The sequence below is a fragment of the Salvelinus sp. IW2-2015 genome, unplaced genomic scaffold (genome assembly GCF_002910315.2).
Source record: "Salvelinus sp. IW2-2015 unplaced genomic scaffold, ASM291031v2 Un_scaffold1255, whole genome shotgun sequence".
In the NCBI taxonomy this organism is placed as follows: Eukaryota; Metazoa; Chordata; class Actinopteri; order Salmoniformes; family Salmonidae; genus Salvelinus; species Salvelinus sp. IW2-2015.
This window is the reverse complement of record NW_019942802.1, coordinates 70,350-96,740: the sequence shown is the minus strand read 5'-3', so window position 1 is coordinate 96,740 and position 26,391 is coordinate 70,350. Positions and strand designations below refer to the sequence as shown.

Below are 26,391 nucleotides of genomic sequence, written 5' to 3'. Positions count from 1 at the left end.
TCTAACATAGCCTATTAGCTACAAAGGTAACTCCAAACACATTTTCAATAAGAGCAGCTGTTTAGCTGGTTAAACAAAGGTTAGCCATGTGTTGGCAAACATTTATGTCCAAGTCAAGAAAGCTTACCAGCAGCCAGCAGCACTTTCTGTACTGGTATCTTATTCGTAGGTGCTTTTTCAAAGCCTGTGAGAGATTCCAGTAAGTGTAATACCAAATACAGTATAAACTCTGTTTACAGTGCATTCGGAAAGTATTCAGACCCCTTGACTTTTCCCACATTTTGTTACATTACAGCCTTATTCTAAAATGCAGGTAGCCTAGTGGTTAGAGCGTTGGGCCAGTAACCGAAAGGTTGCTGGATCGAATTCCCAAACTGACAAGGTAAAAATCTGTCGTTCTGCCCCTGAACAAGGCAGTTAACCCACTGTTCTCCGGCAGGCCGTCATTGTAAATAAGAATTGGTTTTTAACTGACTTGCCTAGTTAAATAAAGACAAAAATAAATWAAAAAATACCCCAWAATGACAAAGCGACAACAGGTTTGCAAATGTATAAAACATAAAAAACAGAAATACCTTATTTATGTAAGTATTCAGAACCTTTGCTATGAGACTCGAAATTGAGCTCAGGTGCATCCTGTTTCAATTGATCATCCTTGAGATGTTTCTACGACTTGATTGGAGTCTACCTGTGGGAAATGATTTGGAAAGGCACACACCAGTCTACAGTATATAAGGTCCCACAGTTGACAGTGCATGTAGGAGCAGAAACCAAGCCATGAGGTCGAAGGAATTGTCCGTAGTGAGCCGAGACAGGATTGTGTCGGGGCACAGATCTAGGGAAGGGTACCAAAAAATATCTGCAGCATCGAAGGTCCCCAAGAACAAAGTGGCCTCCAACATTCTTAAATGGAAGAAGTTTGGAACCACCAAGACTCTTACTAGAGCTGGCCGCCCAGCCAAACTGAGCAATTGGAGGAGAAGGGCCTTGGTCAGGGAGGTGACCATGAACCCGATGGTCACTCAGAGAGCTCCAGAGTTCCTCTGTGGAGATGGGAGAACCTTCCAGAAGGACAACCATCTCTGCAGCCCTCCACCAATCAGGCCTTTATGGTGGTGGCCAGATGGAAGCCACTCCTCAGTAAAAAGGCACATGATAGCGTACTTGGAGTTTGCCAAAAGGCGCCTAAAGGACTCTCAGACCCTGAGAAGCAAGATTCTCTGGTCTGATGAAACCAAGATTGAACTCTTTGGCCTGAATGCCAAGCGTCATGTCTGGAGGAAACCTGGCACCATCCCTTCGGTAAAGTATGGTGGAGGCATATCCTTGAGTATCTCTGGAGAGACTTGAATATAGCTGTGCAYCAACGCTCCCCATCCAACCTGACAGCTTGAGAGGATCTGCAGAGAATAATGGGAGAAACTCCCCAAATATAGGTGTGCCAAGCTTGTAGCGTCATACCCAAGAAGATTTAAGGCTGTAATCGCTGGCAAAGGTGCTTCAACAAAGTACTGAGTAAAGGGTCCGAATACTTACGTAAATGTATATTTGGGTTTTTACCCCTGTGCAAGAGGGCAGGTATAGTTTGAGATGGATTACATCCCTAATTATATAACTGWATGACAAAGAATGGGAGAATACAAATCGAAATGGTAGGAAGACCAGCAGTAGAAAATGTCAGCAATTACAGGAGAAAATAGCTTATCTGTGAATCCTATAGAACAAATAATGGCTAAAATGTTCAGAAGCATTGACGTCAGACAGTAAGGATCATTTGAAAGAGAAAATGGACCCACCTTCTTCAACCTGTCTTATTTCCTCTTTATCTTCAGTTCTTCATGCAGTGAGTGTGGATTGTGGTAGTATTTAATGGACTCCTATTCCTCTACCCATCMCCTCTCTCTCTTCTCTTCCTCTCCATCAGATAGCATGTCAGTGATTCAGGGTGTTGACCCTCACACTAACCTATGTGGAGTGTGTGGCTGTCACTCTTCGTGATACCGCTTGGTCAGTAAGTCAGTGTGCTCAACCAAGCCTTAAYCTCCCCTCTTCTTTAATCTATTGATACAACTCTAAATCCACAGTGGACAACTCCATTCAATCTGTTCTCATTTTCATCCATTTCATCTACTCTTWTACCCCTCCTGTCTTCCCGCTTTCTCTCGAACTGGCCACACTCTCCTAATAGCACCAGTTTGAATATAGTGTACCAGATATAGTTTACTAGCACCACCGCCTGAACTCCAATCTAGCGACTTTCAAAGTAAAATGTATGACTTCACATCACTTGAACATTAATTACACCGTATGATGTATTTCATCTCACAAATAAGAAACTCCTGGACAAATTATATTCCCACACAGACATGTTCCTGGTAGTTAGTCTCTGAGAGATTTTCCAACGAACTTTACCAGAATGGTAAATCTCACATCTGTTTTTCCTCAGAACATCCTGAATAAATAGCATCTTTTTACGATTTTATTTCTTGTAAGGTCTTGATTCAATGCGTAGCGCAATTGAAATGTAAAGGCCCAGCGCAGTCAAAATTCTGTTTTGCCTGTGCCTTATATCATATGGTACAACAGCTGTAAAGGCGTGCAAAAATTTGATCTGTGTTAGTTTCTGGTTGAAAATACCCTGAAAAATTATAAACACACCATGCAACAATTTCAAAGATGTTACATAGTTACAGTTCATATAAAGAAATCGGTCAACTTAAATAAATTCTAATCTATAGCTTTCACATTTATTTTTATTTTATTTCACCTTTATTTAACCAGGTAGGCCAGTTGAGAAAAAGTTCTCATTTACAACTGCGACCTGGCCAAGATAAAGCAAAGCAGTGCGACACAAACAACAACACAGAGTTACACATGGAATAAACAAATAAACAGTCAATAACACAATAGAAAAGTCTATATACAGTGTGTGCACATGACTGGGGCGTGGATCAGAAAACCAGTCAGTAACTGGTTTGACCACCATTTGCCTCATGCAACGCGACACATTTCCTTCAAATAGAGTTGARCAGGCTGTTGATTGTGACCTGTGGAATGTTGTCTCACTCCTCTTCAATGGCTGTGCGAAGTTGCTGGATATTGGCGGGAACTGGAACACACTGTCGTACACGTCGATCCAGAGCATCCCAAACATGCTCAGTGGGAGACATGTCTGGTGAGTATGCAGGCCATCGAAGAACTGGGACATTTTCAGCTTCCAGGAATTGCGTACAGATCCTTGTGACATGGGGCCGTGCACTATAATGCTGAAACATGAGGTGATGGCGGTGGATGAATGGCACGACAATGGACCTCAGGATCTCATCACGGTATCTCTGTGCATTCAAATTGCCATCGATAAAATCCAATTGTGTTCATTGTCCGTAGCTTATGCCTTCCCATACCATAACCCCACCGCCACCATGGATCACTCTGTTCACAACGTTGACATCAGCAAACTGCTCGCCCACACAACACCATACACGCCGTCTGCACGATAGTTTAAACCGGGATTCATTCATGAAGAGCACACTTCTTTAGCGTGCCAATGGCCATCGAAGGTGAGAATTTGCCCACTGAAGTCAGTTACGATGCAGAACTACAGTCAAGACCCTGGTGAGAATGACGAGTACGCAGATGAGCTTCCCTGAGACGGTTTCTGACAATTTGGACAGAAACTATTTTCATCAGCTGTATTGGTGGCTGGTCTCAGGCGATCCCACAGGTGAAGCCAGATGTGGAGGTCCTGGGCTGGTGTGGTTACACGTGGTCTGTGGTTGTGAGGCTGGTTGGACGTACTGCCAAATTCTCTAAAACGACGTTGGAGGCGTCTTATGGTATAGAAATGAACACATAATTGTATGGCAACAGCTCTGGTGGACATTCCTGCAGTTAGCATTCTAATTGCACGCTCCCCTAAGACATCGCTGGCAATGTGTTGTATGATAAAACTGCACATTTTAGAGTGGCCTTTTGTCCCCAGCACAAGGTGCACCTGTGTAATGATCATGCTGTTAAATATCTTGGCAAAAGAGAAAATGCTAACAGGGATATATTTAAATTATATATATATATATATATATCTTTATTTAACTAGGCAATACTGTTAAGAACAAATTCTTATTTACAATGACGGCCTACCCCGGCCAAATCCTATCCAAGACAACGCTGGGCCAATTGCGCGCCGCCCTATGGGACTTCCAATCATGGCCGTTTGTGATACAGCCTGAAATCAAGCCAGGGTCTGTAGTGCCACCTCTAGCACTGAGATGCAGTGCCTTAGACTGCTGCACCACTCGGGAGCCCCGTAAACATGTTGTGCCAAACAAGCTTTATGTGCTTATGTAACATTTCTGGCTGCATTTGGGCCTTTAAAAAAGGTAATTTCCGTTTGAGCTGACATATGCAGTGTTCACCGTGAATGCAGTCTCCYTGAACACAGGAACTTTGCTTTTAAATTTCAATCATGCTGTAATGCGGATCTTCAGCGTAATGGATTGAATCGAGCCCTTGGGGTTTTCAGGAAAGTGGTGAGCTGGCTACTACCACAAGAAGGAGCTCTTCATCGACATTAAGGAAAAAACACAATTACACAACACACATCCATGATGAAACATACAATACAGTACTCAAAACACCATGATGTCAAAACACATACTAGCATCCCTACTGAACTTCAAGGAGACATGCAGAGGGACAGACACTCATAACTCAAAAWGGTGTTAGTGCTAAGACAATATGGTGACCATGCTTCAACCAAAATGTAGCTGCAGTGCACAGCTCTCAGCACATTTATGACATTTGGTTTGTGAATGACATTTGTGACTGAACGCATCACTCACACTTGGGTCTGATATGTGGGGCCAGATTTAATACTCACTTGAATATACAGTGAACCTGAGGCTCACTGTCAGCGGTACACAATTTAAGACACAGCAGGAGTGAGAAGAYTGTGTGCGTGTGAGAGAAAGGGACAGAGAAGAAAAGGAATGACAGAATGAAAGGAGAGTCTATTGGGCTGAGAGAACCCAGAAAGGATCTTCCTCTCCAATAAAAACAAATTAAGTTTGAATGAAAAAATGAATGGCTTAAAAGGACAACAGTACAATGTGAAATATTCAAAAGGATAGCATTCTTTGAAGCATTTAGTAAGTGTATTCATAGTTCATATACATATTGACAGGTTTCTAATACAGCATGTTTTCAATATCATACTTGTRTTCTTTCAGTTCAACATTTTTTTTTACAAGTACAATAATAAAAAAAATGATAGACAACACCAGGTACGACTCACTTGTTTAGTTTATGGCAACGCTTCTTTTGAATGCATTTAGCATCTCTTGATCCATATCTTAAGTGTCATTGAGAAATGAACCTATTAAAGTACTCGGGATATACTGACTCCTCGTTCCACAGTAAAGGTGGGGACTCCCAGTCCCAGTCATTCCAAAAACCCTCTAGATTCCAAAAGGTTTTGGTAATGCTCGTTAGAATTTTGTCAGCCAAATGTGACTTTCTTTTCACATAAAACCCCACCCATATACTGAACAAGGTCCACCACAACGTCAACACTTGGTTTACCTGTCAAGTGACGTCTTCTCCCAATCAATATGGTCAAAGATGGCAGGCATGCATTAGTCAATATTGTGATCTCCTCCTGTCAGGGTTCAATTGTTCTCTCAGCACATTATGAATATTTTGTTTGAAAAATAAGATCATGTCCATTCYATTTTCATGACTACTATCTGTACCGTAAAAACCCCAAGGATGAAAAATAAGAACACTTTTCAAAGGACCAAAAATGGACACTCAAATCCACATTTTCACACACATTCACTCTTATACATWCGCACTTTGAAAGGCAACAAATGTCCATTCTCCAAGGCAACAATGTCTTTGTGGCAACTCGGCCTTGACATTCCAAATGATGTCATTCTGGCACCTCCCTCTCCAGGAATGATAAAATATCCGATGTTTGATAAATGTTYACAAAATATAAATGGAGATAAATCTATTTCAGTAAATACTGATGCAGATACAAAATAATGATAACTAAAATAATGATTATGAAGGTTATGATAAAATACTACATGAAGTAGATACATTGCCTCTCCTTTCCTTCCAACTATAATGTCAACTTTTCACCCCAACGCTCTCTTATAGTCCTCTGGGTGGGTTGTTCCCAATACTCTGATTCATAACATTTGGACAAAAAAACATGATAGATAAAATGACTAYAGCCATGATGGAAAGAAGAGTTTGAGGGTATTTCCAGAAATGCAAAGTTTGCCTAGAGAGGCTATTTGTTTCTTTTAAGAGGAAGTTCCTTTCTGTTCCGTCACTCGCAATGTCTCGTTCTGTCCCACCTTGGTCTTCCTTTTTAGTCTTCCTCAACGTTGCTTTGATCTGTTTTTCTTTTTAAAGGAAGGAGTTTTTCTTTTTCTTAAATGTTTTAAAGTTAATTCCTGTTCAGAAATGTTAAAATCCTCTTTTTTCTCCGGCATCATAGTCCACCCGTCAAAAGATGCACGTCCCATCCTGTTTAGGGCTGTTTGTTTCTCTGACAATCCTCATCGTCCAAGCATACCTAGGAAAGGATACAAAAAGCAAGTGTGTATTGACACCAGGGATTACACAACCCTGTGTGTGGTGGATACAGTTGGCATTTCCAAATCTATGATGAGCAGAATACGTTAAAAAACATTTTTTTACTTTATGTTACCTTGAAGCTAATGGTATAAACAAAAATAATAAGCAGCCCTGGGCTAATAAATACTTGGCTTCATCTTTGACAGACACTTTTTTTGGTTTAACAATTTGAGGATAGTTTGGGGGGATATGAACACAAACAAATAGAACAGGGTGCTCAGTCTCATACCAAACAAATATTAGTCTTTTCAAATCCTTCAGAGTTGTAACATTCATTTTGGTGCACGGTCGCACCACTGCCTTTTAAAAACTTACCGATCCTATACTCCTGCGTCTCTTCCTCCTCAGTGTCTCTCTCAGCCTCTCTCAGACTGCTCAGGGTACACAGATTTAGCTGGCTGGCTGCTCTGGGGAACTGGCAAGAATAAGGGGGGAGGTGCAAAGGAGAGGAAGGTAATTCAAGTGGTAATTAGTTTCTTAACTATAGTGGCAGAATTTAGTTTCTTAATAACTAAAGTGGCAGAATTAGTTTCTTAATAACTAAAGTGGCACATGAGATAAAGGAATTTTAAATATATTAACACAATGAAGAGTCACAAATATTTTGGTTTCCTAGGAATTATATAATAACCAACCTCTCCCTTTTTACCTTGTGCTTCGGACATCGTAATGAAAAGTTATCTTCATTCAGAGAGCAGTCTGAGGAGAGGTGAAGGAAAAGTGATACAAATGACATAAAATAACCATCAACTCAGAAAATTATAACACTCAATATAATTGGGTACTATTATTATAGTTACAGTAGGCAGCGGGAGGTAAGGTTTAGGGCACAGCATATGAGTAATGAGATATAAATTCGGTATTAAAGGAAATCTTTGCTGCTCTTACCTGCATCCATGGCACACGGGTAGTGATATCTCAGTGTGCAGCCTTTGCTGTAACAGCCGAGGGTTGAGCCAACCATTTCACAATATGAGCAAACCTGAACACAGACAGACATAACATAGAGAATAACAGAAGAAAGTGCAAAAATCGATTAAAAACTTCAAACTGTGGACTTCTGAGAACTGCTTAAGGTATATTGAGCTGAAAAAATACCTATATATAGTAACCAATATCATTACATTGTATACTGTATAGACATCAACAACAACAAAAAGATTACTCACTGTGTCTCTGGCACCATCTAGTGCCTCCTGTAGGCCATACAGTCTTCCATTGACCAGGTAAACCCCACTGGTCCAGACCATGCATGCCTCATGCACCCACAGCTCCTCTGGGTCCATAGGCATCTGAGGAAGTTGGGCCAGCTGTGCCAAAGGTCCAAGGGAGTCTAAGGTTGGGGGAGGYGGRTGGAATGGCAATGAGGCTTTGCTGTTGGATGGCACCATTCTTGGGGAATTCTCACTGGATTTCTGTCTCCTTTTAAATCTCGGGTGCGACGTCAGCTTTCTGTGTTGCGGCCTTTGTTGAGTGTCTTCTGTCTGCTGTTGCTGGCATGGTTGGTTTTGCTGACTGTAAGTGGGCTCATTCTGAAGTTCYGGTTGTTTCCTTAGCTCAGTAARTGGTTTTAACTCTGGAGGCATGTCCCAKTTAAGAACTGTTGTCTTGTTGGTGGTGGTTTTAGCAAGTTTGCTGGCCAYATAAAGCATCTCCCCTCCACCTGCTGGAGAGGCAGTGCCAACAGCAGTGGCAGGGGAAGTTGTATTTGTCTCTTGACTGAACATGRAATCACTATAAGTTGAGGACTTGATAGTTGGCACATCTTGCAGTTCASGGCCCTGGGTGGTCAACACATTTGAAATGGTGTCTAGATTTTGCACATTTCTACTCATCCCAGTAGTTACAAGACTCTGTCGAATCTGGGGTTGATTCTTYGGAAGCCTRGTAGCATATTCAGGAGGGTAGTAAGGTCCATAGAGATCCCCAAGGTTTTTGTAATTGGCCCATTTCTGGCACAGGCAGCAGAGAAGACGGCCAGAATGAATGGATTCAGTAATCACAGGGCCTGGTAGAAGGTACTCAGATGAAGGTAGAYCCTTTCCTGCCTGGAGGGCAGAGTCTACATCCTCCAGTTCCCTCTTCTCTTTGACCCTCTCAATTTCTCCGTCTCTCCTAGGCAGTTGAGACAAAAGAGCTGAGGTCAAAAGAGCTTCAATACCACTACTGCTTGCTTTCCCTCCAACCGCTCCACGCTCTCCCTTCATCTTTTCCTCTTCACCATTCACAATTGTGCACACGGCTCCTATCTCAGCTACTTTCCTCTCCACATGTATGTATGGAGCAAAGGCACACTTGCTATTATCAGGAAAAACTCTGRTGTTATCAAAATGTTCCCCCGCTCTTGTAGCCGCTTCCAGGTCATCTTTGGCCGCCGCTGCTGCTACTCCTCTTCTCCTCCTRCTCTGCCTGCCTCTTGATCCCACMACCTCACTCTCGTCTTTCACCCCCCCTTGTTTCTGGCAGACTGATTTCACCTCCGTCTCTGGRTGAGTGTCCTCACTTTCAGCATCCACTTTTACTGCTTGGGTCAAGACTGGTGGAATCTCAGGAGGAGTCATRTTCTGATCAGTCYGAGGAGTGACTGATSGGGCAGAGGCTGTAGTGCRAGGGCTTGGGGCTACCTGTGGYCTAACAGTTGCAGGAGATTGAATGGGTGGGCCAGACAGAGCACTTGGGCTCGCATTCTGTGACTGGGRGGCTTGAGCACGTTTTTGCTTATTCACACTTCCAACAGGCCTTCCCTTCTTCTTGCCTGATGGGAAATAGCCTTTGGGTACAGAATTGTCTGATTGTTTGGAATCTTGTGGTGARCCTGTCATTGCCAAAGATGACCTTGGAGAAGTTTGATGWGGCTGTCTTAGTYAGTGCCCTTGAGCCTGACTGTGGTGTGGTGGGGTGGTTCCATAATAGTCACTGCTACTGTAATCATCAAATCCAATCCCAGTTTCTTCAAGTTTTTGTCTCAGAAGGTTAGCAGCAGATTGTTCACCTCTTCGAGTCTCAAGTTGCTGGTAAGTATTAGTGAAATGTTGAATATCAGACAAGGCAGATGAAGAAGGTGGGGGGGAGCCCTGTACTGGACAAGGTAGTGGTGGAGGTGGGGGTAAGGGCCCTAACAAGGTGAAGTCAGRGGGTATCTCTTTATCTCTATCACCAGTACTAGATGCTGCAGTCCCTAACCCAAAGTCAAAGTCTGGCTGCAAAGGTCTTGTAACAGTTCCTGTGGTGCCACGTTTAAGAACTTGTGATGTCTGGTGAGGATCACAGGGGTATGCGGTGGGAGGTAACGGTCCAGTCTCATCAACCCCTCTGTAGGGCATAATGTCACTTAATGAGAGACTTTCATCTAGATAAGGTAAACATTCCTCTTCMTCCTGTGTGTCAGTAAACTGTGACATTTCAGTGTMAGAAAATCCAGCAAAATCATTTGAGTCAACATCGGTATGGCCYCTGTTAGTAGATTTCTTCACATTTGGTGTAATTTTCTGAACAATAGCCTCCAGTTTRAAACCTCTCCCTTTTCTTGGAGGCAMACTCTTTTTACCCTGAACAGGTGAGGAGGATTGTGAATAAGTGCTTTGTCCAGGTGTGGGACAAGGAGTATTAGGCGAACCAAGTGTAGTTATATCTGAACTGGATGAGTCATCYTCATTTTGGAGGCTGGATTCAGAGTAGGTCAAAGGTGAGTGATATGAACTAGGGGCASTCCTTTGCTGTGATACATCCTGATGCTGCCTCTTGGCTGGGATAGGGGAAATGAAAGATCGAACTCTCCTCCTCAACATTAATGGATTAGTGTCCCCAGAACCCCCAGTTTTATTTGGTCGATGGCTCTGTGGCATCACGGAATTGACATTSCCACCAATACTGTGACCAACRGTTTTCATGGAATTAGGTGTAGMTGWTGGATGGAGTGATTTAAAGATTTCTTCTGTAACCACTTGGGAAACAGYTGATTCAAGYATGTTGGAGACTGGTGGAGCTGTTGGAACCAATTGGGGGGCAACAGACCCAAGAGGAGCAGCAGGAGGTGGRTGTTGACTTCTCTGGTAAGGGTCCCCCTCCAACATCCCTACACTCTCTCTACCAGAGTMTGTTGACTCCCACATTTTCATGTCATAGTAAGTGTTCTGATGAGGAACTTGCTGTTTAGCGAACGGTTGGCGATTGTGCAAAATGTCAGTTGGAGACTGCATRCTTTGTCTCTGCTCTGAATGACTGAGTTTATGTCTACCTGGAGAAGTACTGGACTGCATCATATCCTTGGTGGGTCTATMAATGGTAGCTGCCCAATCAAGTCTGTCATCCAWGTCATGAGCATGGAGGTGAGTATACATTTGTAATTTGTTTGCGGATTGTGGGTTTTGTAATTGAACTTGGGGTGAGTGGTAGGGATTGTGAAAATGGGGGTTACGTGGCATCATATTGCCCTCTCTTGTATCACCWAACCTGGAACCAGGAAAGCCACTGGCATGCCCTGTAGATAAATCTACACCATGTGGGTATGACTGACGTCTTGATGGTGGAGACAGAGGGTTGGTGGTAGAGGGATAGTGAGAGGTTTGCTGCAGATGTRGAGAYGGCATGGTGGTGGTCAAATCAATCTTACCTCTTCTAAGAGGCTCTGKATTCATAACCACAGATGGGTGMAAAGCCTTGTTATGATGCTCAACATCAGTTTCCTTGGTTGTAAGACCACTATGATGGACAGCCTCTGCAGTCTCCTTTYATGCTACCTTCARTCCAACCTCTTTTTTATCTCCCATCTCCRTACTGTTCKCTAGATCATTTGTTGATGGCAGTTGGATRACAGAGGCACCAATTMGACTTTTTRCCCGCTCTCTTTCACGTTRCCCATCCCTTTCTGGTGTACTGCGGCGATTGGGACAAACATCACATATGACAGAGCGGCGCTCTTTAGATGGAGGTAAAAGGGAYGACGTCAACATTTGAGACTCAATTTGACCTATGGTTCCAACACTGCCCGCTAGCGGCTCTGTTTCCTGCAATAGGAGTTCCTGTACAGCTGATGATGAGCTGGGCAGACCTGAAGGGGGTTTCCTGTGAGGTAACGAGTAGTCMGCTAAATTGATGTGTTTTGGTGGAGGTCCAGACAAAAACTCTGTAGACTGTGGCATATGGGTGGGATGACGCTGCGGTGTTGCCATTTTATTTTTCTCTGKAGAAGCACTGTGAGATCCCTTAGTATCTACTCCTTCAGACCTCAAAGAGGGTTGAGGTGATTCWGGTACAAAATCAGATCCAGGCCCCWMGCGCTGATTTYGTTGAAGAGGCTTTCCAGGGCTMGTCATTCGGGAYGGGTGGGAAGTGACCTCTCCAACTCCAGTTTGGGTTCTCATACTTTCAGCCATGCCATAAGGATGCCTGGTTTGGTACTGTTGCCGAGTCATATTTTGKGCCTGGAGATGGGCAGTTAGTGCCTGTTCAGATCGCCCATAGCGCCGGTCTAAGTGATAACCCTGTAGAACCTCCTGCAAGAGGCTTGGAAATMGATGCTGSAGTTGAGAATTATCATCATGTCCTCTTGCTCCRGATCCTTCTCTTCTCCTCACTGATCCCTCAACTGTAGTACCCYRGACATCCTTGGTGTGTTCAGGSCCATAARTGYYCTTTGGRTGATGGAAGCCTTGATACCTTGAATTTGATCCKGTTACACTCCCTGGACTAGGTCTCCCRCTATTCTTCAAACCCATGGCAGCACCATGTGGTGACTCTTGGTAACCATATTTRTGAGSACCRGAGGGGGGATGATTTTGAGGGACAGACCGCCCAAAGTTAGATTTCTGGGGAACTTCATGATGAGAGGAATATACACTCAAATCCATTCCTTCCTCCCCATTATGACGACTAGACTCTCTAAAGAAGCTGTCTGAATGTTTCTCCTCTATGCAGTTGTCTTGTGCATGTGTAGCCTTTTCTGGACTATTTACCTCACAACGAGTTGACACAATAACACCCACTCCACCAGCATTTGGCTGTTCCTCAATATTTTGATCTAGATTGGAGTTGTCCAAATCTCGTGTCTTACATCGTTTTCCGTCCTTCTCATCACCCTTTTTGTTACGCAAGGAAGATCGATCCAATTTATTTTCTTTGTCCTGCCCATCTTGTCGCATGTGTCCCTCTCGGGTCTGCTCTCCATGGGTGCCTTTTTCAATTTTTTCAACCATCCGTCCACTTTCATCTTTAATTCCTTCATATTTAATTTCCCTTGTTTTCTTAAGCCCATTTTTAGTATTAACATCAGTGGCACCAGGCTCAGAAACACAGTTTGGGTGGAACTGAGGAGCAGGAGAGGGAATGGGGCATGAGGGAGTAGAGGAAACAGGAGGGCGAGAATGTACGCTTGGCCCAGGCTCAGCAGATTGAGGAGCAGAGGAGGGAGATGACAATGAAGGTGTCCGGGTTTCAGTTGTCTTTCTTTCAGAAACATCTGATGGATTCAGAGATTGTTTTGTAGAAGATTCCYTMAACATCATCTTCCCTTGTGAACCCTGATGACTCTTTCCAGTATGGGATTGGTTTTTACTTGAACCCATGGACATTTGACTGTGAGATGGAGGATAGTAGCCAGTTGGTTCCGATCCACTGCTTGCYKCACTCATCRGCCGCATTCTAGATTTTRCCCCCTCAGAAATCTGCTCATCMCGTTCCTCTTTGGCCCTTGATGATACTCTTTCGGACACCAGAAAGGAATCWTCATCACCTCCAGCCTCAGAGCTAGCASCRTCACCACCACCTATCCCACTGCRTGAGGCAGCACTGACACTTCGACTCCTTGGTTGAGTAGAGGGAATGGCTTGTAATGCCTGCAGCATTTGACTTTGTCCATCTTTCCCCCTTCTATGTGACATTAATGTGTCAGTGAGAAGCATATGTTGCACTGTATTGGGTAAATTCGCTACCTGTGATGTCAACGCATTTAGACTGTTCAAGCCAGGATCTTGCATGAGTTTGTCAAGAGGAGAAGATGAATAGACAGARGAGGATGACCCTTCTTCATGTGATCCTTTTCCTGTARCTGCAGCCATTCTGCTTCGGTTTGAGACTAAGTGACCACCTCCAGCGCTTGTATTCAGACCAGTAGCTTTGTTACTGCCAKTGCTGCCACAACTACTGATGCTGCTGTTGGAGTTGGGTGTGGGACTCAACTGAGGCATAGTCTGCAATAACCGACCACGGCAACTACGAGGATTTGGGGGAGGAGGATMTGATGGAACATGTGGGGGACATAAAGGGTTTCCATGACCTTCTGAGACACCCATCAACGGGGAAGGTGAGGAGCTACAACTGGGAGACTGCACTGCAGAGGCAGCTGGAGAGGGGTTAGATATAGGGCTGAAGTTTTGGTTAATCTGGCCCTGTTGGGGTTGAGAYTGCATTGGCGATTTGGCTATTTCTTGACACGGTTGTTGAGGCATTCCGGGATTGGTGGATTGGTGATGTTTAGAGTATACAGAACCTGGTGGAGGGGCATGATGCTGCATTTTYAGAGAGTTGTCGTAACCTATTCCTAAATTGTGCTGAGAATTGCGGTSCTGGAGSGTGGCTTGTTTGTGGAGTGGATGAGTTTGTGGGGAGTATGAGGGYTAACTTGAAGAGTGGTAYCTCTMTGRAACATTCTCCAGTGATCCAACATTGTTTGTTGTAGCTGAACTTGAAATTGAGTTTGAATTAGAGTTCATATTAGGAGAGTTGTTGACTTTAGGTTCAAATCCACCACCACTGCTGGCCCCATCATGATATCTCTGTGGTGGGGAGCTGTACATTCCTGATGACCCTGTGGATGCACTACCCTGTGGGGAGTAGTGTGAGAACTGTGGAGGCATTCTGTGTCCAGAGATGGGATAAGTCCTATGCTGCTGTCCATGTTGCAGAGCTTGATGGGRGGGGTAATTCTGTCCATGTTGGCGGTGCTGCATCTGAGGCCCTGATGCTGGCTGCATTGCAGGGTTCTGACCCATTTTGTACTGATGGGAGGGGGAAAATGCTCCAGCACCACTGCTACTACCACCTGAGCCGGCCGTCGAACCATAGTCRAAAGGATAGGGAGACATCATCCCGGAGGACAATCCGGAGCTAGTTCCAGCTTGTCTGTACTGCTGAGGTATATGTCCATCCATATTTGAGTACCCAAAACCTGCCCCATATGCCATACCTCCTCTTCTATGTCTGTCCTTTKCACCCATMGCAAAATAATAATCCATTGTTTCCTTTTGGTAAGGGTTGCTACTACTGCCACTGTGAATATTACCGTGTGATGATTCCCCAGCTCTGTGTCTTGCATCATAAGCAAGCATATGGCCAGCCTGACCAGGGTGGTGGTGCCCTCGATGGAGTAGGTGTCGACTGTGACTTTGAGGGTTTGGAGGTGTTTGCTGTTGCATCCCAGTYTAGTCYTCTGTCATCCTTGGGGATATCTGGGGATCTGTTGACTGTGGTGGGTAAGAGGAGCCACCTCCACCCCTACTAGTAAATCCAGGAGGAAGAGCTGGAGGTACTGGACTGTTGGGGAAATTCTGCATGTTTTGATGGATTTTTATGAATTGTTTGAGGGAATGTTTTTTGTTCCGTAATGGCAGTTACTGTGTCAGTTGACTTCGTAGGCTCGCAGTTAAATTATGGTGGAGAGTCCAACAAAGTCCAGCAGAGTTGAAACAAGTGACTTTATCACAAATGTTTTATCACACTTGTAGCAGCAATTGAAAATGAAGCAAATACTGAGGCTTGAGCAGAAAATGACCAGTAATTTTCAATTAGATGCAACTAAAGAACTCTGAAATCTGTGTTGTAGAGTATCTCCATTATAGTTGTAATAGTTGGAGGGCTGAGTTCAGATTACAACTAAATATCCGTTTTGTTGTACTAAATGTAGTAGCGATTTCAATGTTAAAATGATATGATACAGATGTTGCAGTTTGGCACTAAATGTGAAAATATCAAGAGAGACAACAGCACTTGAAATAATAGGCCTCAAAAGTCCTTTCCACTGTAAAGAGCACAGGAAAACAGAGTTAAGATAAATTGCAGTGGGTTCAATGGTGTCCCATGTGCAAAAACTTTTTCACGAGTAACTGGAGTCACTGCCTTTTAGACTGCTGGATCTGCCATTGCAGAAATGATTCAGTTCTGGCAGGAACTATGTGAAACAATAATGCTTCCCTCATGTAGGTTTGCATGTATGTGGCTAGTTTCCTGTGTAGAAACCTTAGAAATGCTAGCCAATACTTTCATCCAATAAATGTCTCAAACCAAAAGGGGAAAAAATCCACTGGCATTTGTGTTCTTGTTGAGATTAATACTTTTTTGAAATTCTCATTTTTCTCATTCCCTTAGACTTTTTGACGTATGTAGTTGGATTGTAGAAAAGTCTTTGGTCCCCAGTTTCCCCAACTTTAGTTCTTCTTCACCAGTTGTTTATCTTTGGTGCTCTTCTATATCTCCAACATGTTTCTGTCTTACCTTATTTTCTTTTCTTTCAATCATTATTCAAATTGACCGTCTCCCATAATACCAATGTCCAAAAGTAAGGTTTCCATTTAATCAGCTTCTTCTTGTTTTTCTTTTGCAGTTTCTCTCCAGTATTTCCATCCATGTGAGTCCATCTCTCTTCACTTGTTTACAGGAGCCCTGTGGAAATCTGAAAGAACAGAAAAAMAAACAAAAATAACTGTCTGTGTGCCACAACGACCACATAGTCTATACTGTACATAGGATATTACATCCAAAAATGCTGTGTGGGTTTTTGCTGACAAAGTAAGTACAGTGGGTTTGTTGTTAACCATTGCATAACCCATTACTCTTTCTCACTGTGTTCCTTAACATATGCCACATGGTCTATTTTAGTATTGTACTAACTGTAGGTCTTACTGTAGAAATAGTCACATATAATCTGCAATACAATGAATCAGGTGTCAACGTGTCTAACTTTATAACTTCATACTGTAATTACACTATAGGCCCACCTGCCCATGTAACTACCATGTAAATAAATACACAGGTATTAMGGCACTTGTGTGTGTCAACTGCCACTGCTGTGTATGTTCAATTCTTGATAACGCATGTAACTCAAACATCCACGGAATTGCACAAAAACGAAAGGCACTAGAGTAGAAGGTAAATCCATATGAGTTAAATAATCTTTTGACCGCATCCCTTTGAATTTAAACAAAACTTTCCATACATGTTTGCCCATGGAATAAGTGGTCATAAAGTGACTTTTTGGACCTGAATGCTAAAACATTCAGGAGACAGAGATGCTCAAAGTTGACCCATTTTCCATACCCCACCACACCAAGAGACATTAGGTTAGGGACGATACCAGTATCGCGATACTAACACGTTGTTAGTAACACTAACACGGCAAGGGGAAAAAACACAAAGTGGATTTAACTTATTGAGGAAAACAGCCCTGGTTTTGCAATATTGCGATACTGGTATCATCCCGGCCCTATGAGACATCCTTGTCTTTATCACTGGAAATGATAAACGGTTGAGTTTGATATCATTTTAAAAGCTTACAAACAGGGTTGTCAAAATATTGTATAATTTCTTGTAGAAAAACAAACTAAATTWATTATTATTTGTTGTTGCTTAGACCCTACTTTACATCATCTGAAGTTTGTGTGTTGTGTGTGGTTGAGACACAACATGCTAGAAATTTAACTCATAGAATGACTTATCCCTTCAAACCACTGCAATTTAACTGGTACACCATTGAAATTTAAGTTAGTACTTCTAATTACTACCACAAAGATGGCCGCCGGTCCACCCACCGTCAAATGTTAACTTAACTGGTCATGTCTATTCTATTATCTATATTTCAATAGGTTTCCTATGGAGGACTGACAGTGTTATTTAAACCAATTTATATTCCCCTTCAAGTCAACATTCTCTAATGTGTGGACCTCCAACCATGTTTGTTGTACCATTTGAAAGTATACATTTATGTTTTTTTATACATTTATCAGCCAAAACATGCACGTTCCACCCCTGTATTCAAGAACATGTTTGTGTCTCAACAGATGGTGGGCACAACACCAAAACCTCAGATGATAATTAGATAAATCAATCAATATATAAACAGTTTGACAACTTGTTTGTAAGCTTTTAAATATCAATCTCAAACGTTTATCTTTTCCAGTGATGCAAAATAGGTCAACTTTGACACATTTAATTACATTTTATTTAACTTTATTTACCTTTGACCACATCTCTTTGAATGTTTTGGCATCAGGTCTAAAAAGTCACTTTCTGAGCACTTGTACAATTGGCAATATGTATGAGAGGTTTCGTTCAACTCAAAAGGGGTGCTTACAAAAAGTGAATGAATTCAAATCTTTTACCCAGAGGCCTAGCAGCATGAAGTGAAAACAATGGCACAATAATGTCAAGATCACAATGAATCCATGTAGGCCTACATGGATTGTACATGATTACAAAATAATCTTATAAAGCTGTGGTAAGCCAGCCATGTGGTTTCTTATCACGTCACTAAATTAATAAAACAGGTAGGTATAGCTCAACGTAAATGTATTTAACAGCTTTCTAAGGTATTAAATCAACAGGGATTCTAATTATGCGGTGACGCCACTTTGATGGGGTCATCATTCATGAGGGCAATGTGACACGTCTATTGTCTGTTTTAATTACACTGTAAAAGTGCTATTGACCAATTGCTGGCAGCCAACTTCAGCAGTCTTTTGTAAAAGTGTAATTTGTATAGCCACGGCCCTTGAACCTTAGTCACTGTAATAGCCATCCTACCACTCGGTACTCTACCCTGCAACTTAGAGACTGCTGCCCTATGTACAGTCATTGAACACTGGTCACTTTAATAATGTTAACATACTATTTTACCCACTTTATATGTACAGTGCCTTCAGAAAGTATTCACACCCTTTGACTTTTTCCACATTTTGTTGTGTTAGACTGAATTTAAAATGGATCCAATTTAGATMTTGTGTTACTGATCTACACACAATTACCCATAATGTCAAAGTGCAATTTTGTTTGTATAGATTTTTTACAAATTAATTAAAAATGAAAAGCTGTAATGTCTTGAGTCAATAACTATTCAACCCCTTTGTTATGGCAAGCCTAATTAAGTGTGCAGTCACATTATGAGTTGCATGGACTCACTATGTGCAATAATACTGTTTAATTAACATGATTTTTTTATGCCTACCTCATCTCTGTACCCCACACATACAGATAATTGTAAGGTCCCTCAGTCTAGCAGCAGATTTCAAATAAAGATTTAACCACAAAGACTGAGGTTTTCTAATGCCTCGCAAAGAATACAAATATTCCAAGACCTGCATCCTATTTGCAGTAAGGCACTAAAGTAAAACCGCAAAAAATGTGGCAAAGAAATTTACTTACTGAATACAAAATGATGTTCGGGGCAAATCTAAAACAACACATCACTGAGTACCACTCTCCATATTTTCAAGCATAGTGGTGGTGGCTACATCATGTTGTGGGTATGCTTGTCATTGGCAAGGACTAGGGAGTTTGTTGGGGGTATAAAAATAAATGGAATTGAGCTACGCACAGGTAAAATCCTAGAAGAAAACCTGGTTCAGTCTACTTTCCAACAGACACTGGGAGACAAATTCACCTTTCAGCAGGACAATAACCTAAAACACAAGGCCAAATATACACTGGAGTTGCTTACCAAGACAACATTGAATGTTCCTGAGTGCCCAAGTCGCAGTTTTGACTTAAACCGACTTGAAAATATARGGCAAGACTTGTAAATGGTTGTCTAGCAATGKTCAACAACCAACTTGACAGAGCTTGAATAATTTTTTAAAGAATATTGTGCAAATATTGTACAATCCAGGTGTGCAAAGCTCTTAGAGACATACGTAGAAAGAGTCACAGCTGTAATCGCTGCCAAAGGTGGTTCTAACATGTATTGATTCAGGGGTGTGAATACTTACGTAATGTAAATAATGTATTTCATTTTCAATACATTTGAAAAAAATCTAAAAACATGTTTTCACTTTGTCGTTATAGGTTAGTGTGTGTAGATGGCTGTAACAACTAAATGCGGAATAAGTAACAACTAAATGTGAAATAAATCAAGGGGTATGAATAGTTCCTGAAGGATCTGTATATACTGTATTCTAGTCATGGCTCATCTTATAACTACTGCTGTACACACCTTTTCTATTCATARACTGTCTTTACACACCATTATATATACACAGTTGAAGTCGGAAGTTTACAAACACTTAGGTTGGAGTCATTAAAACTTGTTTTTCAACCACTCCACAAATGTCTTGTTAACAAACTATAGTTTTGGCAAGTCAGTTAGGGCATCTACTTTGTGCATGACAAGTAATTTTTCTAACAATTGTTTACAGACAGATTATTTCACTGTATCACAATTCCAGTGGGTCAGAAGTTCACATACACTAAGTTAACTGTGCCATTAAATGTCATGGCTTTAGAAGCTTCTGTTAGGCTAATTGACAACATTTGAGTCAATTGGAGGTGTACCTGTGGATGTATTTTAAGGCCTACCTTCAAACTCAATGCCTCTTTGCATGACATCATGGGAAAATCAAAAGAAATCAGCCAAGACCTCAAACTATTGTTGACTTCCACAAGTCTGGTTCATCCTTGGGATCAATTTCCAAATGCCTGAAGGTACCATGTTCATCTGTACAAACAATAGTATGCAAGTATAAACACCATGGGACCACGCAGCCGTCATACAGCTCAGGAAGGAGACGCGTTCTGTCTCCTACAGATGAACGTACTTTGGTGCGAAAAGTGCAAATCAATCCCAGAACAACACAAAGGACCTTGTGAAGATGCTGGTGAACAGGTAACAAAGTATCTATATTGACAGTAAAACAAGTCCTATATCGACATAACCTGTAAAGGCCGCTCAGCATGGAAGAAGCCACTGCTCCAAAAACCACCGTAAAAAGGCAGAAATATGGTTTGCAACTGCACAAGGGACAAAGATATACTTTTTGGAGAAATGCCTCTGGTCTGATGAAACAAAAATAGAACTGTTTGGCCATAATGACCATATCGTTTTTGTGGAAAAAAGGGTGCTTGCAGGCCGAAGAACACCATCCCAAACCGTGAAGCACGGGGGTGGCAGCATCATGTTGTGGGGTGCTTTGCTGCAGGAGGGACTGGTGCACTTCACAAAATAGATGGCCTCATGAGGAAGGAAAATTATGTGGATATATTGAAGCAACATCTCAAGACATCAGTCATGAAGTTAAAGTTTGGTGCAAATGAGTATTCAAATTGGACAATGACCCCAAGCATACTTCCAAGTTGTGGTAAATTGCTTAAAGACAACAAGTCAAGGTATGGAAGGCCATCACAAAGCCCTGACCTCAATCCTAAGAAAATGTGTGGGGCAGGAACTGAAAAGCATGTGCGAGCAAGAGAGCCTACAAACCTGAATCAGTTACACCAGCTCTGTCAAGAGAATGGGCCAAAATTCGCCAACTTATTGTCGGAAGCTTGTGGAAAGGCTACCCAAAACATTTGACCCAAGTTAAACAATTTAAAGCAATGCTACCGAATACTAATGAGTGTATGTAAACTTCTGACCCACTGGGAATGTGAGAAAGGTATAACAGCTGAAATAAATAATCTCTCTTCACTATTATTCTGACATTTCACATTTTTTAAATAAAGTGGTGATCCTAACGATGACCAAGGACAGGAATTTTTACTAGAATTAAATGTCAGGAATTGGGAAAAACTGAGTTTAAATGTATTTTGGCTAAGGTGTAGTAAAGTTCCAACTTCAACTGTGTGTGTATACACTGCTCAAAAAAATAAAGGGAACACTAAAAAAACACATCCTGATCTGAATGAATGAAATATTCTTTATAAATACTTTTTCTTACATAGTTGAATGTGCTGACAACAAAATCACACAAAAAATGATCAATGGAAATCAAAATTATCAAACCCATGGAGGTCTGTTGGAGTCACACTCAAAATAAAATGGAAAACCACACTACAGGCTGATCCAACTTTGATGTAATGTCCTTAAAAACAAGTCAAAATGAGGCTCAGTAGTGTGTGTGGCCTGCCACGTTGCCTGTATGACCTCCCTTTACAACGCCTGGGCATGCTGCCTATGAGGTGGGGGATGGTCTCCTGAGGGAATCTCCCCCAGACCTGGACTAAAAGCATCCGCCAACTCCTGGACAGTCTGTGTGCAACGTGGCGTTGGTGGATGGAGCGAGACATGATGTCCCAGATGTGCTCAATTGATTCAGGTCTGGGGACGGGCGGGCCAGTCCATAGCATTCGAATGCCTTCCTCGTGCAGAACTGCTGACACACTCCAGCCACATGAGTCTAGCATTGTCTTCATTGGAGGAACCCAGGCCAACCGCACCAGCATTGGTCTCACAAGGGTCTGAGGATCTCATCTCGGTACCTAATGGCAGTTCAGGCTACCTCTGGGCGGCACATGGAGGTCTGTTGGCCCCCCAAAGAAATGCCACCCCACACCATGGACTGACCCACCGCCAAACCGTCATGCTGGAGGATGTTTGCAGGCAGCAGAACGTTCTCCACTGCGTCTCCAGACTCTGTCCACGTCTGTCACATGTGCTCAGTGTGAACCTGCTTTCATCTGTGAAGCAGCACAGGGGCCAGTGGCGAATTTGCCAATCTTGGTGTTCTCTGGCAAATGCCAAACGTCCTGCACGTGTTGGGCTGTAAGCACAACCCCCACTGTGGACGTCGGGCCCTCATACCACCCTCATGGGAGGCTGTTTCTGACTGTTTGAGCAGACACTGCACATGTGTTGCCAGCTGGAGGTAATTTTGCAGGGTCTGGACATGCTCCACCTGCTCCTCCTTGCACAAAGGCGGAGGTAGCGGTCCTGCTGCTGGGTTGTTGCACCTCTACGGCCTCCTCCACGTCTCCTGATGTTACTGGCCTGTCTCCTGGTGACCGCCTCCATGCTCTGGACAGCTACGCTGACGACACAGCAAACCTTCTTGCCACAGCTCGCATTGATGTGCCATCCGGATGAGCTGCACTACCTGACGCCACTTGTGTGGGTTGTAGACTCCGTCTCATACTACCATAGAGTGAAAGCACCGGGCAGCATTCAAAAGTGACCAATACATCAGCCAGGAAGCATAGGAACTGAGAAGTGGTCAGTGGTCACCAACCTGCCAAAACCACTCCTTTATTGGGGGGTGTCTGCTAATTGCCTATAATTTCCCACCTTTTGTTCTATTCCATTTGCACAACAGGCATGTGAAATTTATTGTCAATCAGTGTTGCTTCCTAAGTGGACAGTTTGATTACAGAAGTGTGATTGATTGGATTACATGTTGTTGTTTAAGTGTTCCCTTTAATTTTTTTTGAAGCAGTGTATATATATAACAATGTTGTGAAAAAGTATTTCCCCCTTCCTGATTTCTTTTTTTTTTTGCACATTGTCACACTTACTAACGTTTCAGATCATCAAAACAAATTTTAATATTACACAAATATAACCCAAGAAACACAAAATGCAGTTTTTAAGTGATCAATTTATTTATTAAGGAAAAAAGCTATTCCGAACCTTCATGGCCCTATGTGACAAAGTAATTCCCCCCTTGTTAAACAGTCAATTTACTTGTGGTTAATCACATTATTTGGAAAGCTTGAGTTCAATTTCACTAGCCACACCCAGGCCTGATTACTGCCAGACCTGTTGAATCAAGAAATCACCTTAAAATAGAACCTTGTCTGAAAAAGTTGACAAGTAGGCCAAAAGATTCGCCGCGATCCAAAGAAATTCAGGAACAGATGCGAAACAAAAGTAACCTTGGACATCTGATCAGTCTGGAAAGGGTTACAAAGACATTTTCAAAGCTTGGTACTCCAGCGAACCACGGTGAGAGCCATTATCCACAGAATGGTGAAAATTTGGAACACTGGTCATCTTTTCCAGAGTTGGCCGCCTACCAAAATTACCCCAAGAGCGCAGCGACGACTCATCCAAGAGGTCAGAAAAGAACCTTACAACACAACATCTAAAGAACTGCAGGGCTCACTTGCCTCAGTGTAATTGTCAGTGTTCATGACTCAACCATTAAGAAAGAGTCTGGGCAAAATGGCATCCATGGCAGAGTCCAAGCGGAAACCACTGCCTGACAAGAAAGAACATAAAGCTGTTTGGCAAAAAACATTTTGGCTTATCCCCAAGACGTGTTGGAAAATATTCTGTGGACTGGGACGAGACCAGAAGTTGAACTTTTTGGAAGGCGGTGTGGTGCGCCTTAGCATCTGGGATTAGTAGAAATAACACAGCGATTCAGAAAAAGAAACATCATACAAACAGTCAAATATTGTTGTTAGTGTATGGTCTGGGGCTGCTTTGCTGCTTCAGACCTGGACGACTGCTTTGATTGATGAACTATTGAATGTCTGCCTCTCTACCAAAAAAAAAATCCCTGAAGGGAGAATGTCCAGCCATCAGTTCGTGACTCTCCAAGCTGAAGGCGGGCACGTTTGGGTTCTTGCAGCAGGACAATGTGATCCGCAGAAACACACATCAAGTGTTCGGCAGCTTCTGAATGGGCTTAAAAAAAAAAAGGAAGGTTTGAGTTGGCCTAGGTCCAAAGTCGTGCCTTGAATCCTAATGAGATGCGTGCGTGAGCGCTTAAAGGCGGTCATGCTCGAAAACCCTCCAATTGCTTGAATTAAAACCAATTCTTGAAAAGAGAGGGGCCAAAATTCCTCCACAGCGTTGTGAAAGACTCATTGCCAGTTATCGCATGGAATGCTTTGCGATTGCAAGATGACATTGCAGTTGTTGCTTGCTGAGTGGGCACTAACCAGTTATAGGGTTTAGTGGGCAATACTTATTCACATGGGGCCATGAAGGTTCGGGATAGCTTTTTCCGCTAATAAATAAAATTCATTACTTAACTATGCGATGTGTGGTTTACTTTGTGGTTATCTTTATGTAATATTTAAATTGTGTTGGATGATCTGAAACCATGTTAAGTTGTGACAAATGGTGCAAAGAAGAATAAGAATCAGGAAGGGGGAGCAATGATACTTTTCACAGCACTGTTATGCTGTGAAACGGCCAGATCTTTTAATGGGAATAGCTACTATTAGGCGTACAGAGGCCCATTATCAGCAACCATCACTCCTGTGTTCCAATGGCACGTTGTGTTAGCTAATCAAAGTATAGCATTTTAAAAGGCTAATTGATCATTAGAAAACCCTTTGCAATTATGTTAGCACAGCTGAAAACTGTGGAGCTGATTAAAGAAGCAATAGAACTGGCCTTCTTTAGACTAGTTCAGTATATGGAGCATCAGCATTTGTGGGATCGATTACAGGCTCAAAATGGCCAGAAACAAAGAACTTTCTTCTGAAACTCGGCTATCTATTCTTGTTCTGAGAAATGAAGGCTATTCCATGCAAGAAATTGCCAAGAAACTGAAGATCTCGTACAACGCTGTGCACTACTCCCTTCACAGAACAGCAAAAGGTCTGCAAGGCTGTAATTGCTGCAAATGGAGGATTCTTTGACAAAAGCAAAGTTTGAAGGACACAATTATTGTTTCCCATGCTTGTTCAATGAACCATAAACTATTAATGACCTGGCCCGGTTATCCTGGAAGGATATCGACCTCATCCCATCAGTAGAGGATGCCTGGTTTCTTTTTTTAAATGCCTTCCTCACCCTCTTAAATAAGCATGCCCCATTCAAGAAATGTAGAACCAGGAACAGATATAGCCCTTAGATCTCTCCAGACCTGACTGCCCTTAATCAACACAAAAACATCCTGTGGCGTTCTGCATTAGCATCGAACAGCCCCCGTGAAATGCAACTTTTTAGGGAAGTTAGAAACCAATATACACAGGCAGTTAGGAAAGCCAAGGCTAGCTTTTTCAAGCAGAAATTTGCTTCCTGCAACACAAACTCAAAAAAGTTCTGGGACATTGTAAAGTCCATGGAGAATAAGAGCACCTCCTCCCAGCTGCCCACTGCACTGAGGATAGGAAACTCTGTCKCCACCGATAAATCCACTATAATTGAGAATTTCAATAAGCATTTTTCTACAGCTGGCCATGCTTTCCACCTGCCCACCCCTACCCCGGTCAACAGCACTGCACCCCCCACAGCAACTCGCCCAAGCCTTCCCCATTTCTCCTTCTCCCAAATACAGTCAGCTGATGTTCTGAAAGAGCTGCAAAATCTGGTCCCCTGCAAATCAGCCGGGCTAGACAATCTCGACCCTTTCTTTCGAAAATTATCTGCCGAAATTGTTGCAACCCCTACTATTCAGAGCTGGTCATGGGTGCACCTCAGCCACGCTCAAGGTTCTAAATGATATCTTAACCGCCATCGATAAGAAACAATACTGTGCAGCTGTATTCATGGACCTGGCCAAGGCTTTCGACTCTGTCAATCACCACATCCTCATCGGTAGACTCAACAGCCTTGGTTTTTCAAATGATTGCTTCGCCTGGTTCACCAACTACTTCTCCGACAGAGTTCAGTGTGTCAAATCTGAGGGCCTGTTTTTCGGGCCTCTGGCAGTCTCTATGGGGGTGCCACAGGGTTCAATTCTTGGGCCGACTCTCTTCTCTGTATATATCAATGTCGCTGCTCTTGCTGCTGGTGAGTCTCTGATCCACCTCTACGCAGACGACACCATTCTGTATACTTCTGGCCCTTCTTTGGACACTGTGTTAACAACC

The 26,391-nt window shown here is 42.7% G+C and overlaps 1 protein-coding gene across 1 annotated transcript in view; it reads right to left on the bottom strand.

Annotated features, from left to right (window-relative positions):
* Positions 1 to 5,112: 5,112 nt before the first annotated feature.
* tcf20 (transcription factor 20) overlaps positions 5,113 to 26,391 on the bottom strand; it is a 30,128-nt gene continuing 8,849 nt past the window's right edge. Inside the window, 5 exon segments of the mRNA XM_070438874.1 lie at positions 5,113 to 6,586; positions 6,964 to 7,063; positions 7,280 to 7,347; positions 7,537 to 7,630; positions 7,818 to 16,312. Of these exon segments, the coding sequence (XP_070294975.1) occupies positions 6,570 to 6,586; positions 6,964 to 7,063; positions 7,280 to 7,347; positions 7,537 to 7,630; positions 7,818 to 15,197 (7,659 nt within the window). The 5' untranslated portion in view covers positions 15,198 to 16,312 and the 3' untranslated portion in view covers positions 5,113 to 6,569.